Raw genomic sequence first — 14,791 nt, 5'->3', positions numbered from 1 at the left:
TTCGCATTGCCCCTGGAGTGAGTATGTGCCCAACAAACGGTAATTGTTAATATCCATCATTATTCTCCCAAACGGCCAAGGAGAAAGTGTTTCCGCCCAGTTGTGGCCATGGAGGGTGTGAATCCAAGGGGGGCTGTGTTTACAGGGCCCTGCAGTGTAACAGTGTGCAGTGGACTTCAGCTGAGTGGCGTGATGGGAATCCATCTCCCTGGGAGCCGTCTAGAGGCAAGTGAAGAGAAGGAAGAGTAAAAGGTATCTACCAGCCAGGACCTGGTGCTTCTAACTGAAGGAGAAGCTAATAAGTCTTATCCCTCACATCTTGTAACACTTAAATGAGGACTAATGTGGGTGAGAGAATCTTGGTAACTTTCTCCTAAACAGAAAGAAGGCCTATACACCTTCATTTTCTTATTCTGATTTTATAAGCATGTGTGCTATGAATCAGCCCCAAAAGCTTAAAAAACTTCTAAATAATAAGGGTCTGTAAGAATTCTGAAAGTCGTCTGCCTACATCTCTACCCTCCTTCCCATCCTCACTCATGATTCACAGCATCCTAATTTTTGTCTCTTTTTAATACCAATCTAAATTTTAAGCCCAAAGCCTATCTCTGAAACACTTAAGCAATTGAGAGCGTGTTTGTTTTTTTCTGAAATTGCCTGGAAGAAACTGCTGACTTAAAATAGGAAACATTAAGAAATGACTTGAAAGTCCAAATAATTGTCTAACTTCATATTTTATTTAATCATTTTCAGTACTCAGCAAATGCATCAGCATTAGATGCATTCAATTTGGAGGTAGAAACTCAAGTTTTCCCCCTTTCAGTAGGAATTTAGAGTTGATTTGCTGGCAGTTGGCCAGAATAAAAAGAAAGAGTCGAATGAATCAACAGGCAAGTCCCCCATTCTGGGTTCAGTTTATTTGATGGTCAACATTTTCCTCTTTTTCTTATTGTTTCTTGGAAGAGATTCTCCACTGGATCTCTGAATCATCTAGAGAAATGAACTGGCCGTGAATCACGTGCACACAAATCGTCTTACACCCAGGGTCCCTTGGCCAAGTATACCCAAAGCACTCAGCTCTCTACCCTGGATGAGACTCGCAGCAGGTGAGCCTGGAAAGACACTGTACCCCAGGCTGGGGGCCTTGTGACCCCATGACAGTTGGTGAGGGAGCCAGATGCCAGGGACCTGCATTACAGTGGGGCACCTGGCAGGTTTCCTCACTCCTCAGGGGGTTTCCTGGTCTATTAAAACAATATACATATAGATTATACATACATAGGGTATACCTGAAGTGGTAGGCTGATAAAAACAATGTCAGCCTACAGAAAGAGATCCAAGAACCTGGCAATAATTTATGATAAAATACCACTGCGATCCTACATAGGAGATCAGTGATGGCCTCTTTTCTCTGACCTGTTTAATAATTTCCTCGGTTTTTTTTTAATTATAAAGGAAATAGTATTCACTGTAGGTAATTTGGAGACTATAAAAAGCCACAAAAAAGAAAATGAAAATCACTCATAATTCTATCACCTGAGGATAAACACTGTTAACACTTTTTTTTTTTAAGATTTTTATTATTTATTTGACAGAGAGAGACACAGCAAGAGAGGGAAGACAAGCAGGGGGAGTGGGAGAGGGAGAAGCAGGCTTCCTGCCAAGCAGGGAGCCCAAGGCGGGGCTCAATCCCAGGACCCTGGGATCATGACCTGAGCCGAAGGCAGATGCTTAATGACTGAGCCACCCAGGTGCCCCAAACACTGTTAGCACTTGATATCTGTTTCTCCAGTCTGCTTTTCTAACATGTCTATATTTATATTTTATTAGATATAAATTGAAATTACAAAATACATGTTTGCAAGCTGTGTTTTTCTTTTAACACATTGTATTTCCCAAATCTTTAAGTATTCTTCAAAAACATAATTTTAACACCCTCCACAGTACTCACTCACTATTATAAAAGGTAGTGTGATCAGCATTCTTACCCATAAATCTTCCCTCGGTACCTCTACATGTTTCCTTAGGCCAGCAGAAATTATTTTGTTCTTATTGTTTCCTTTCTTATTGTCTGACTCTCCACACTCTCATGACAGCTCCTTAAAAATAAGGACTTGTCACTCTGTTGCTCAGACAAGGCAACATAGTAGATGCTGGATTAACACTGGGTGAGTCAAGGCCATCTTAGTCATGGGAATTTAGCTGATTCTTTCCAGAAGTGGAATTCCCGGCTCACAACGTATGCATTTGCCTGGCTCAGTTGCCTACCTGAAATGCTGTGGGAGTCCCCACTCTCACTGATCTGGATGGAAATGCCCATGCAGACATACGACACTTGCTAACGCTGGGTGTCATATGTCTTTTGGTCTGTAAACCTCTCAGTGAAAAAATGATATTTTATTTCAATTGCTAATAATCATGTGTTTGTAGGCTCTTTAATTCTTTAATTGAAGCGGTTTTCCTGTTGCTTGTAAAATATTACTCTTGTCTGTCTTGCACTAGAAAAATCTTTTTTTTTTCCATTTTGTCATTTGCTTTTTAATACTGTAAATATTTTTTTTTTGGATACGTAAAAATTTAAAGATCTTACCGATCCACTTGATCAGTCTTTTCCTTGGATGTTTTGGCTTTTGTTTCTGTGTTTATAAAGGCTATGCCCCAAGAACAAACAAATTAGTCCCTTTTCTTTCTAGTTCCTTTATGATTCCTTACATCTAGATTTTTAATTCATCTGGAATTTTTTTGATACCTTGTATTGATCTTGCTTTTTTTTTCCTTGTGCTAGCTAATTGTTTCTCCAGCATATACCAAATAGCCCATTCTTTCCCCTACTTTTCAAATGCTACCTGTATCGATTGTTAAAATCTCATATACTCTCAAATTTATTTCTGGGTTTTCTGTTTTGTTCCATTTATCTGACTATTTTTGTACCAGCACCAAACCATTATATTGTATTTCTACACCTAATAGTGCAAACCGACTGTCATTATTCTTCCTCTTCAAAGTGTTCTTGGCTGTTTTTACCAATTTATTTTTCTAGGTCAGAGGTCAGCAAACTTTCTGAAAAGAGCCAGATAGTAAATGCTGGGGGCTCTGCAGGCCATTGTCACAGCTACTCAGCTCTGCTTCTGTAGTACAAAGTAGAAATAGACAGTAATAAACAAGGCTGTGCTCCAGCGAAACTCATTTATAAAACAGGCCGTAGGGTGATTTGTCCTGAAGGCCTTAGTTTCCCAGCCCCTGTTCAAGATGAATTTTTGAGTCATTGTGTCAAATTTTTCCATATTCTTACCTCCCTCACATATACACAAATAATATTTGTGTGTGAGTATCTGTGTGTGTGTATGTGTATATATACTAATAAATACTTTTTGTGTATATGTGTGTATAACATTACATATATGGAAGGAAAGAGGAATTTGGTTAACATGACATCATACTTACAGTGATGTGGGAGAAATGTGACATCTTGATAAAATAGGGTCTTTCCCTTGGACAGCATCAAGCATTCCTTTATGTCCAGCACCAAAATTGTATGGTTTCTTTCATAGAGGTTCTGCCAATTTCTGGTTAACTTTAATCTTTGCGTTGTTTTTCATTGTAGTTGAAACTGTGACTGGGATCTGTGTTGGGGATCCCACGGCCCCCCACCTGTTCCCTGATTCGCTAGGAGGACCACAGGATTCCGAGGCAGTTGCACTCAAGGCTCAGCAAGGGGGAAGACCCATCAAGCGGGTGGGAGAAATCTGTGCACAGACAGGCTCCCCATTGGCTGCCTCCCAGCAGGAGAGCTCACCCAGGTCCTTCCTCCCCCCACCACCCCCTCAAATGCAGCACCATAATTCTCCTGTCTCCACTTCTAGCTTTCATCTTACTTCCACACCATTTCCTTTCGGGTATGCAGAATGTACTTTGCATTCACTGGGAGAACGTGATGCAGTGCAGGGTGGCTTGTAGAGGGCAGGCTCACTGCACTGACCTGGGTCCCAGAATTAAATCCCATAGGCTGAAGCCTTCCTTGGGAATGGTTTCTCTCCCCTGCTTCTTTATGGAAACTCTTCTCTGTAGTGAATCATCAGAAGTGTTCATCTCATTCAGCTCATTACAATCAAAGAAACTGCTTCATTGCAGTGTGAAGAATCTTGGAAAGCCTACGGACTCTGGATGGTACATCTCAAGCCCTTCTTAAGATAGGCTTAACATAACCTGTTGGAAGAGGCTGGTTCTCTTTGTAGTTTGGCCCTGCTTTTACCAAAAAGGCTAAAGGAAACAAAGCTGCTTCTGCAGCTGGGGTTCAGCAATCTGTTTCCACACACCCCGTCTTGGCTGACCCGGGAGTACCCACACTCCATGCTGATTCTGTAACCTTCTCACCCTCTCTCAATTACCGTTTTTTTTCTCGAGGGCTCTGGCTCCTAGAGGCTAAGGGCAGCTGGAATTTTAATTGTTTCATAACCCCGAAATTCATCCAGTAAATGGCACTCCCTGGCCTTCTGTGAGTGAGGCACTTTGAATGTAAACAGAACTGAATTCATTACCGTAGGTCTGACCCTGATGTAAGTGACTTGCGTTGGAGCCTCCTTCCCAGGCTGTTTGGGCAGGGGCGGGGGTTGCAGCAAAGGAATGAGCGGAGAGGCTCTGAGCCCCCTTGAGATGAACTCCCAGAGGATCCAAGGTTCCAGGTCTGTGCCTGGTGCCTCATGTAGGGCAAGGCTGTGGAGGGGAGGGGGCAGCCGTCAGGGAGAACCCCTTCCCACTCACAGGCTTGCTGGGGTCTGAATGAGAGCCGGCAAGTCTTAAACTTTCCAAACCGCCTTCTCCTGGCTTATCTCAGGATTCCGTTCATCTTTTCAGGTTTCACATCCTTTTGTCTCCCCCCTAGGATGCTTCTCAATCTGCTGGCCAGTTCTTTCAGTCTTCATACCATACTTCAGCAGGGACTGTTTTGGCTCCCTGCTATTCCATCTCAGACATCCCTGGCCCTTTTATTTATATTCATGTTTGTATTTCAGACACATTTCTTGCTAATAGCAGGCAGAGGTGCACTGCACCATATGTAAAACTAGGCAGGGACCCAGCCCACTGAAGGGACACAGCCAAGGCCATGTCACATGAATAACTTACGGACTTACAGGAACTTGAAGATGTAGGTTTAGTCATGAATTGAAGGGGGCTGTGTGGCAACCTGGATTAGGTTTTCTCCATAAACACAGGCCACCCTTCTCTCCCTTCCTACCACTGTGTTATCCGGTGATTTACCCATAGGCACTCAGGAAGCACCAATTAATTTTGATATTCGCCCCCAAAAAATGTAATTAGGAAGGTAAAGCAGCTCCAGAAGTGTTACATATCTGTTTTCAAAACTTTCTACCATCTCCCCCCCACTATTACAAATTATCCAAACCACCCTCCCTTCTCATTAAACTGAATAATTGAGGAATACTCCAGATACAATCATGAGGGTTAAGAGGCCTAGCCAAGCCTATTCAACAGCATTTGAACATTGACTCTAAGTGGTTCCTTGATTCCAGGGGGGGAAAAAAAGTGCCTCTGTCCATTGCGTATATCCCCTACCAGTGGGGATGGTGTGAGCCTGGTGCCTGCATATGACTCCTCTGTAACAGAATGTCCCTTCGATCTATTTCAGAGTTCCCTGAAAAGAAGAGGCAGCCGGGAAATGTACAAAGAAAAGAAAACCCTTAACCAGGTAAGCAGAGGGATCCTTCTCATGTTACAGCTCCTCAAGGGGCAATCATCTCATTCTGAATTGTCTCAAAAGCATTAGCATTGCCTTTAAAATATTCAAAGAAACATTACCTGCCAAAAAATGGGGACTCACTCAAAACCTCCGCGGGGTGAAAACGTTCACTCTAAACCACCAGCTCCTCTGTTTTGTTTCTCACACTGATGAGCTGGTGACGTCTTCAAGAAAGACAAGAACAAACGGACTCTGCGAAACATAATTTGGTGTAATTCAGGGCTCTCTGGCAGTACTCACAACTGATGGAATGTATTCTGGCCTTCAAAGTCATTCACAGTAAAATAGTACAGCTACTGCCGTGTTGGGTCATTCATAAGGCACTGTTTCCAGTGTTGGGTTGTTTTTTTTGTTTGTTTTAAAGATTTTATTTATTTATTTGAGAGAGAGAATGAGAGAGAGAGAGAAAGCATGAGAGGGGGGAGGGTCAGAGGGAGAAGCAGACTCCCCGCCGAGCAGGGAGCCGGATGCGGGACTCGATCCCGGGACTCCAGGATCATGACCTGAGCCGAAGGCAGTCGCTTAACCAACTGAGCCACCCAGGCGCCCTGTTTGTTTGTTTTTAATGTGCAAGCTGAACAGTATCCCAAACTGTCCTAATTGAACATGCAGTGTTCTCGCCGGGGGATGGTAAAAGCATCGCCCTTTCGTGTACACAGTTTGTGTTCTACAGAAATGCCTGAGCTCTTCTGAACACTTGCTTTACTAGATTCCTTACTTTTTTTTTTTTGGAAAAAAATGAATGCTGCTGGTATTAGGTATCGGAGAGAACAAAGGCAGGAGTGGGTGTCAGCTCCCCGAGCTCTCAGAGCAAGTAGTAATTAGAGAGGCACAAGAAGTCCGGGTAACCGAGAGCTCCGCTGGCCTGCCCTGTGAACCCCACCCTTGATCTGCTTTGTTGTGCCCTTAGCCAAACTCACTGATGCCCGGAATGTCCTTCAAGGAGGACTGGGCCATGGGAACAGCGGGAAAGCCCAAGATTAACCTTTCTCTTCTGCCTCACTCCTCTCCTCATCTCACTTGGCGTCCACTAATAACGGGGAAATAAAAAACTGCAGTCCCTGGGCTGGGGGCTGGGACCCTCCTGGGCTCCGAGGATGTCTCAGCTTCCTGGCTCTTGAGCAGGGCAGATCTCCCTTAAAGAGGGTAAGCACTTCCTCGTTCCGGACTGAGTGGCATGGCACCGTGTTCACGGGGGTGGGGTGGGGGGGTGGGGTGGGGTGTCGCTCCGGCTGAGAATGGCCACCGCTGCCCCTGGCAGGCCCTCACAACTACTCCGGGCACCGGGAATGTGTTACGTTCCCCCTCCGCCTGCGCTATCATTGAGAAAAAGGAGTATTCTGTCCAGCAGAGTGGTGGACCCGAGCGCCTTGGAAACTGCAGGGCTGCAACCAAAACTCAAAGGAAACCGGCACCCCGGCGCAAGGTAGGAACGCGAGTAGTCAGCGCTTGGGGTGCTGGCTAGACGTCAGACTTGCAAGCCAAAGAATATATACCCAGAGCGATATATTTTTGCTGCTTGACAAGGCCTTTCCGGCTGCTGGTGGTGGTGCTGGTGGTGGTCCCTGTGTGTCCTCCCCTCCGTGCTGTGCTTGCCTTCTCTGCCTGCGACAGGACCCGTGTGGTATGGAAAGTTGGGACCGTCTGCTTTCATACTGCATTCCCAGAGCTATCTGATGATCTCTTGAAACCAGAGCTTGATATCCTTCAGTTTAGGATTCAGCCTAGACCCCTCCCCTGGAATTTTGGCAGGGTTTTAGAAAGTGTGTGGTTACAAGATCAGATGGGGACCCAGCCTCTTGCTGCTCCAGCTGAGGCTGTGGTTCCCCATCTTATGAGAAGGAGTGGCCCCCTGCCCCCAGAACAGGCTGAGCCTGGCTCCCTGGGCCTCCTGTCTCCTGCCCCGCGCTGGGCCCTGGCAGGCGCAGCGCACAGCGCCCAGCTCCAGCCGCCTGGACCAGTGTGAGCAAGTCTGACCCTTTTGCTAAATGCACACACTCTCCTGGCTTAAAAGATTGTCTTTGGAAAACTGCTTTAACATTGGTGGCAGGTCTGGTGTCGTTCATGGGTGTTGAGTTAAAACGATAGCATGCTTGAATTGTGTCAGAATTCCTGGTGTATGTAGTTTCTGTTTTTAAGGAACCAGAAGACTTTTTGAATACTTTATCGGTCCTCAGGTAATCTATGAATCAGACCCTCCTTAGGGTGTGTTGTAGAATCTTCTTTAATGGACTGGGGTCTAGCTAGGTTCAGGAAGAAGAACAGTTCTGGTTTTAGTCAGACTTGGGAGTGGTGGATAGGGGAGGGGGATTTGAGGTTTAAAAAAAGTTTCTAGAAACCAAGGTGATCTGAGGGCTCTTTGGGATTGTCTACCCTAAGCACTTAGAGCTGAGCGTTTCAGAACCATCGGGTAAGGCCAGGGTTCTGCAGGCCACTCAGAGATCCTACCCCTTTTCTCAGTTTCTCAGTTCAACTTTTGTGGGGAGGACCCTCAGGGAAGATCACCTGAGACTCCCAGATCTTGGTCTGAGACCAAAACTTCCTGAGCTATGCAGGTAACGCTGCCCCTTGTCTGCACATTTCCAGCCTGTTCTCCCACCGACCAGGGCCTCAGGAGCTGCAGATTTCTATGGAAGTGCGTGGAGGTGGGGCATTGGTCACAGCAGGTGGTCCTGCCCATTCCTGGGTCTGCCCAGGCTCCAGGTGGGCAGATGGTGGCGTTCCCTTTGGGCTGGCGGCATTCTCTTCCACGAAATCAGCTGCTGTCCTCAGGCACAAAGGTGGATTCTGTGCTTCAGGGTGGAGACAGGATCATTTAGGTGATTGTGGACAAAGGACACACCGCTGCCTATGAAGTGGAATGTTGGGGCTGAGGGCATGGGCTGTCTCCCATCCTAGGCTTTTCACTCCCAAATTAATCCATTTACAAAGTGTTGACAGTCTGTCTCCATTGGTATTTATGTTTGCTTATTTAAACTCCATTTGTTCATGTGAACTGCAGAGCCCTCTCTGTGTATTTGCATGCGTAGACTTCTTGCAGATCTATGTTTATCAAATAATTGAAAGGGTGCTTTTCATCTGTTCTTGAAAGTTTTAAGGAACTGGGGTCATTTAAAAGTAACATGCCAGTTTCTGGTACATAGTGGATTCTCAGTATTCACTGAAAGAACGAACAAATCAACAAACAAGCATGCTTTTCCCTTAGTCTTAGGATTATATACATCTTTTATAGCCCCGTGGCACTGGCTCACAGTTGGCCTTAGATTTTTCCTTGAGTCTTCCCTGTCACATCATTTTTTTTCCTGCTATATGGGTTTGGGGTGCAGGAGGAGGGATCGAGGCAGGATAGAAGGAGGACTGTTAGGAGGCACCAAGGTGGGTATTTCTGTATCTTGCAACCCAATGGTGAGTGTGCAGCAAGACCATGGCAGAGAATGAGCCCTGTTCTCTGAGTGTGAAATCCGCCTCTAACTCCCCTAGACCATTTGAACACAAGCAATGACCTGAAAGTTCATTCTCCCCCGGAGGGCTGACTTGTTCCGAGACTGGTTTGATACCTCTCCCTCCCCGGGGGCTGATGGGGTATGGCTACCATGGACCATGTTGTTGAGTCTCTCTGTGGGATGGGGAAGCCTTTGCCAAAGTGTTTGTCCCCACAACAGCCTTTTGAAACTTGTGATAGCCAATCAGAGAGGAATGATTCATGAAATCGGTCATTTTTCCCATTCACTGAATGGGACTAGTGAAACATTTGTGCAGGCCCACATCAGAGTTCATATAGTTCCCAGGCATTGAGATCTGCCCTGGGAAGGCCCAGTCAGCATTCCAAACGGTCCATAGCATGCCTCCAGGACCTCAGCCACACGGTGTGGCCTTTTAGTAGCAGGGAGTCTGCTTTGGTGACCCTCCAGAGTCCTCTAGTGATTCCAGTGAGAACCTTTTCTCTGGTTCTGAAACCCTTAACTCTGGCCTTGGGTTTCTGAGTTTCATTTCCTGCTGTGTTACAGCAAGTGGAGGGGGTGGAACAGAAGCAAAGACTCTGACGTTGCCCTTGCCTGGTGAAAGGTTGCAAGTAACCTGGGTGTTAGGTCTGCGGTGACAGTTCATCTTAACCGCAAGAGCGTGGTACTTACTCTAGACCGCAACTTCCAAAGCCCCCTCCTGCCTGTCATCCCGTGCCCTTGTCCTCGTGTTATCCTTGTGATGTGCTGGGGGTGGGGAGACCCGAGGAGGAGTAGAGGTGATTGCCACATCTCAGTGTCTCAGCAAATCGGTGCAATGATCAGGGCCTCCCCGTCCTGGCTTACCTGTGGGCTGCCGGCCACTTCAGGTGAGGGAGGTCCACACCGGAGGAAGTGAGTGGCAGCAGGTAGAAGTAGCTACTGATGATGCCTGTCTGTGGTACCAGGCTTAGTGAGGGGTTCTGGCATCTCTCACTGGTGCTGCTGATTAGTCGGATTGGACCCACAAAGTAAGGAGGGACTGCTGCGTTGCTAACAGGCACTGGGTCTCATTTCATTCTGCGTCCTCTGCACTCATCATCTGTACCATGGAATCCACGTGCATGTTTTTCCCAAATGAATTGTTTGGTTTCTTTGGTTTCTGTGACAAAGCCACAGACCATAGGCCTTTGCAGTGTCTGTCCCGTGAAGGCCTGGGCTCACGTCGGCATTGTCTTGGCTCCTTTGACCTGGAACTCGACACACTGATGTAAAGATCATGGGTGTGTGTGTGTGTGTGTGTGTGTGTGTGTGTGTGTGTGTGTGTGTGTGTGTGTGTTGGGGGTGAGGTGCAAGGGAAATCACCACAAACACGAATATGTGGTATTTTTAAATGTTCTCTCCTGGCAGGATGACAGTGCTGATTTGAAGTGCCAGCTTCAGTTTGCCAAAGAAGAAGGCTCCCTGATGCGTAAGAAGATGGCCAAGCTGGGGAGGGAGAAGGACGAGCTGGAACAGGAGCTCCAGAAGTACAAGGCCCTATACGGAGACGTGGACAGCCCTCTCCCCACGGGGGAAGCAGGCGGGCCGCCCAGCACCAGGGAGGCTGAGCTGAAGCTGCGGCTGAAGTTGGTGGAGGAAGAGGCCAACATCTTGGGCCGGAAGATTGTGGAGCTGGAGGTGGAGAACCGAGGCCTCAAAGCGGAGATGGAGGACCTGCGGGTCCAGTATGAGCGAGAGGGTACAGGCCGGGACCACATGGCAAGCATTCCTACCTCACCCTTCGGTGACTCCCTGGAGTCCTCGACGGAGCTCCGCCGGCACCTGCAGTTCGTAGAGGAGGAAGCGGAGCTGCTCCGGAGGTCCATATCCGAGATCGAAGACCACAACCGGCAGCTGACGCATGAGCTGAGCAAGTTCAAATTTGAACCCCGGCCAGAGCCAGGGTGGCTGGCGGAGGGCACGGGCAAGGGTGCGGCCAGCGGGGCCCCTCTGCAGGAGGAGCTCAAGTCGGCGCGGCTGCAGATCAACGAGCTGAGTGGGAAGGTGCTGAAGCTGCAGTATGAGAACCGGGTGCTGCTCTCCAACGTGCAGCGCTATGACCTGGCCGCCCACCTGGGCCTGCGCGCCCCGAGCCCCCGGGACAGCGACGCGGACAGCGACCAGGGCAAGAAGGAGAGTGACGGGGAGGAAGGCCGCCAGCCCCAGCCCAAGCGGGAGGGCCCTATTGGTGGCGAGAGCGACTCAGAGGAGATGTTCGAGAAGACGTCGGGCTTTGGCAGCGGAAAGCCGTCGGAGGCAAGCGAGCCGTGTCCGGCCGAGCTCCTGCGGGTCAGGGAGGACACCGAGTGCTTGGCAAGCATAAAGCACGAGGCTGAGCGGCTCGAGCGGACCGTGGAGCGCCTCATCACGGACACCGCTGGCTTCGGCGACAACGTGGGGCTGCGGGGCAGTGGCGAGGCCTCACTGGAGCCTGACGCCCAGGGGGCAGGGGAGACGGGCGAGACAGGCAAGAAGGAGCCCCCGCTGCTGGGCACCATCAACTCGAGGATGAAGGCTTTTAGGAAGGAGCTGCAGGCCTTCCTAGAGCAGGTGCGCAGGCTCGGGGACGGCCTGAGGGAGCGCCTGGAGGACCTGTCTCCCTTGCCCCACCTCACAGAATCTTCCAGCTTTCTCTCCACTGTGACCTCCGTGTCCCGGGACTCCCCAGTCGGGACCCTGGGAAAGGAGCTGGTCCCGGACCTGCAGGTAAGGGGGCTCCTGGCTCTGCCTCCCTGCTCCGTTTTGCTCTTCCTCCTTCTTGCTGGCATTGCTGCACTTGAACTCATCCTGCTCACGGCTGCTTGGTTATGATTTCAAACCTGCATTGTACTAAAGCCTCAAGTGTCAACCAAATCCTTTCTATTGGTTGGGTTTCTGGTTTTTGTTTTTTGTTTTTTGGGTTTTTTTTGTAGTTTTCTTTTATTTCCTTGTTTCTTTTTCCTTTTTTCTCTCTCTTTTTTTTTTTTTTAACTGCGCCGCTGCTCTTGGCTTAGAGGCCCTCCCTCATGACACAAGGCTCACCCCAATGGCAGCGATAGGGACCGACGCAATCCATCCTTTTTCCTTTTTTTTTTTTTTTTTTTTGGTGTCTCAAACGACCAGCTGTCTCAGTGAAGAAGCAGAGGAGTTTAAAACAAAGTACAAACTCATTTCGCAGTCAGGATACTTAGCAGACTGGCTCAGGAGCATGTGCATCCCTACCTGGGTTGATGGCCAGAGGGACGCAGTGCAGGTCCGAAAGGCCCTAGGCAGCCAGGCGCACCCGCTCCCACTGGAAGATGAGCCAGAGTGGGGAGAGGAGCCGGCCCGGGAGAAGGATGGCGTTGAGGAGCAAGTCGCTGCCCTCCCCAAGCCGAGGGTGAGGGCAGAGTGGAGTGGCCCTCCAAGGACTGTTTTCCTATGCATCGCCCTTGGGTGCATGACCCAGCTGCCGCCTGGATTATGGCTTTTGCTGCTCGACCACAAGCGAGGAAGGAGGAGCCTTGTTTCCGTATCCTTCATGGGTAGTGTGCTTGCGGTTGAGTCTTTGATTCACGCATCCCCATTGCATGCGCCTCATAACCAGTGTTCTGCCTTCTATCCCCCTCTGTTTCTCTTGTTTGCTTTTCAGATCTTTCAGCCATTGTTTTGCTCATCCTCATTTTGGTTCTGTTCTTGTCCCTCTCGTAAGGCACTGTGTCTGTTCATGCCTTTCCTCATCCGGTGGTGGTTTCCATCGTCTACTTTACCCATTTTTGTTTTCTTCAGCACCTCCCCTCCCTGCCACACCCCTCTTCTCCTTTGTTGTTTATTTAAAATTAAAAACAAAACAAATCCAAATCCCTCCCATGCACCTGACAGTCCAAACTGAGAGGTCAGCCGGAGTGGCAGCCGGGGCAGGAGCACGGGGATGAGCCAGAGCCGCTGCACCGCCGAGCCGACGGGGACGCTGGGAGCTGCCGGCTGGGAGGCCAGAGCTGCTTCAGTCTAGAGGTCAGCGACCACCTGGCCCCAGCGGCCAGCGACCCCTGCCCTCCCAACCCTCCTTTGGCTGTGTGGCTGGCTGTGTGGTGTTTCCTACTTGGGTCCAGGGCCCTTAAGGGACATGGTGGGCGGGTATGGAACCAGGCGGGACTCCCCCGAAATCAGGATCCATTGCATGCAATTGGAATGGGAGGGTCCGCACAGGGTGAAGGCGGGCAATCGCCAGCTCCCCTTGTCAGACAAGCATCATCCTGCCTGTGGACGCCTGGAAACACAGCAAGGCATAGGGGACTGACTTGTGAGTGTTACGTAGCTTTCCGTCAAACAGGAAAGAAAACAGGCATGAAAACCAAGCACTGTCTTTGCTGGGCTGGTGGAAACTGTCCTTCCCTGTGTCTCCTGTGGCCTGCCCTGTAGTTTCCAGGGACAGGGCTCCAGCCAGTGGGCAGAATCAGGGAGTGCACTCCCAGCCTGGGGGCTGGGCGGCAGCATTCTCTGTTGCCATAGAAACCTCTTGTCAACAAAACTCCCAGCCCCCACAAAGGCTACCAGAGGGACTCCATCATATGAAACAGTTGTCAGCAGTCCTGTCGGTGAAAGCTCTTCCTGGCAAGTAATTCTACCCACGACAGAGACAGGTGTCACCAAGGAATGAATCCCTGGCTCTGATACTGCTGGTCAAGGCGGGTTATTGCAGGAGTAGGGCACCATGAAAAATTATTTTTTTAAAAGATTTTATTTATTCATTTGAGACACAGAGATCCAGAGAGAGAGAGCATGAGCAGGGGGAGAGGCAGAGGGAGAGGGAGAAGCAGACTCCCCGCTGAGCCAGGAGCCCAATGTGTGGCTCGATCCCAGGACCCTGGGATCATGACCTGAGCCGAAGGCAGACGCTTAACCGACTGAGCCATCCAGGCACCCCACACCATGAAAATTCTTAATTTATCAGTCCCAGTAGGGGTGTTACTGCTCAGCTCCAGGGGATCCTGGTGACTCCCAGACAGCAGGGGTGACAAAAACAAGGGACTCACTCCTGTAAGCACACTGAGCTCATTCAGCAAAAAAGTCAGGCATTTGACTAGGAAATGATGCTCACAGAGGCACTTGGGGTAGAGCCGCACCTGCGCCTTTCAGCTCAGCTTGTGGCCAATGCCTTGAGGAGCTGTGGGTCCCACGGTCCCAGGTGGGCACACGGGACTGCTTGCTCACCCAGACCCAAGTTCCCAGATCTCCAGTCTGGGTTCTTCCCTTGTCCTGTAGGAGAGTACGTCACATCTCTACCCTCATTGATTTGGGCACACAGTGACTTAAAAACTGCCCTTGAAAAGCTTACATAAAAACAAATGTGGATTTAAGGATTGGTGTGTCTTATATCTCTATGAAACTTCTACAGGAAGCCCCTGCGATCAGCCTGTGCCCAACACAGGGGCTTCGTCTGAGAATGCTGGTTGCTTTGGCAGTAGCAAACTCACAGTTATGCACATTTCAAAACAATTGAATGATTCATCTCCAGGCTGACACCCTCAGGAAGACACAATTCCTAGTCTTCAGTGAACACTGCACCACTAGCTCTTTCTAGCAGGGATGC

At 49.1% G+C, this 14,791-nt stretch overlaps 1 protein-coding gene across 10 annotated transcripts in view; it reads left to right on the top strand.

Moving 5' to 3' along the window:
- Window positions 1-14,791, top strand: part of MTCL1 (microtubule crosslinking factor 1) — a 120,063-nt gene that overhangs the window by 64,020 nt on the left and 41,252 nt on the right. For 6 of the 10 annotated variants that reach the window (XM_027576618.2, XM_027576625.2, XM_027576623.2 and 3 more), the window contains exons 4-7: window positions 5,648-5,707; window positions 7,107-7,184; window positions 10,609-11,946; window positions 13,081-13,212. In XM_027576618.2, the coding sequence (XP_027432419.1) occupies window positions 5,648-5,707; window positions 7,107-7,184; window positions 10,609-11,946; window positions 13,081-13,212 (1,608 nt within the window). The remainder of the gene's footprint in view (window positions 1-5,647; window positions 5,708-7,106; window positions 7,185-10,608; window positions 11,947-13,080; window positions 13,213-14,791) is intronic. The other 4 variants (XM_027576622.2, XM_027576617.2, XM_027576624.2 and 1 more) reach the window with 1 other exon arrangement.

This window comes from Zalophus californianus, chromosome 14 (genome assembly GCF_009762305.2).
Source record: "Zalophus californianus isolate mZalCal1 chromosome 14, mZalCal1.pri.v2, whole genome shotgun sequence".
Taxonomy (NCBI): domain Eukaryota; kingdom Metazoa; phylum Chordata; class Mammalia; order Carnivora; family Otariidae; genus Zalophus; species Zalophus californianus.
This window is presented reverse-complemented; position numbering and strand designations above follow the sequence as displayed.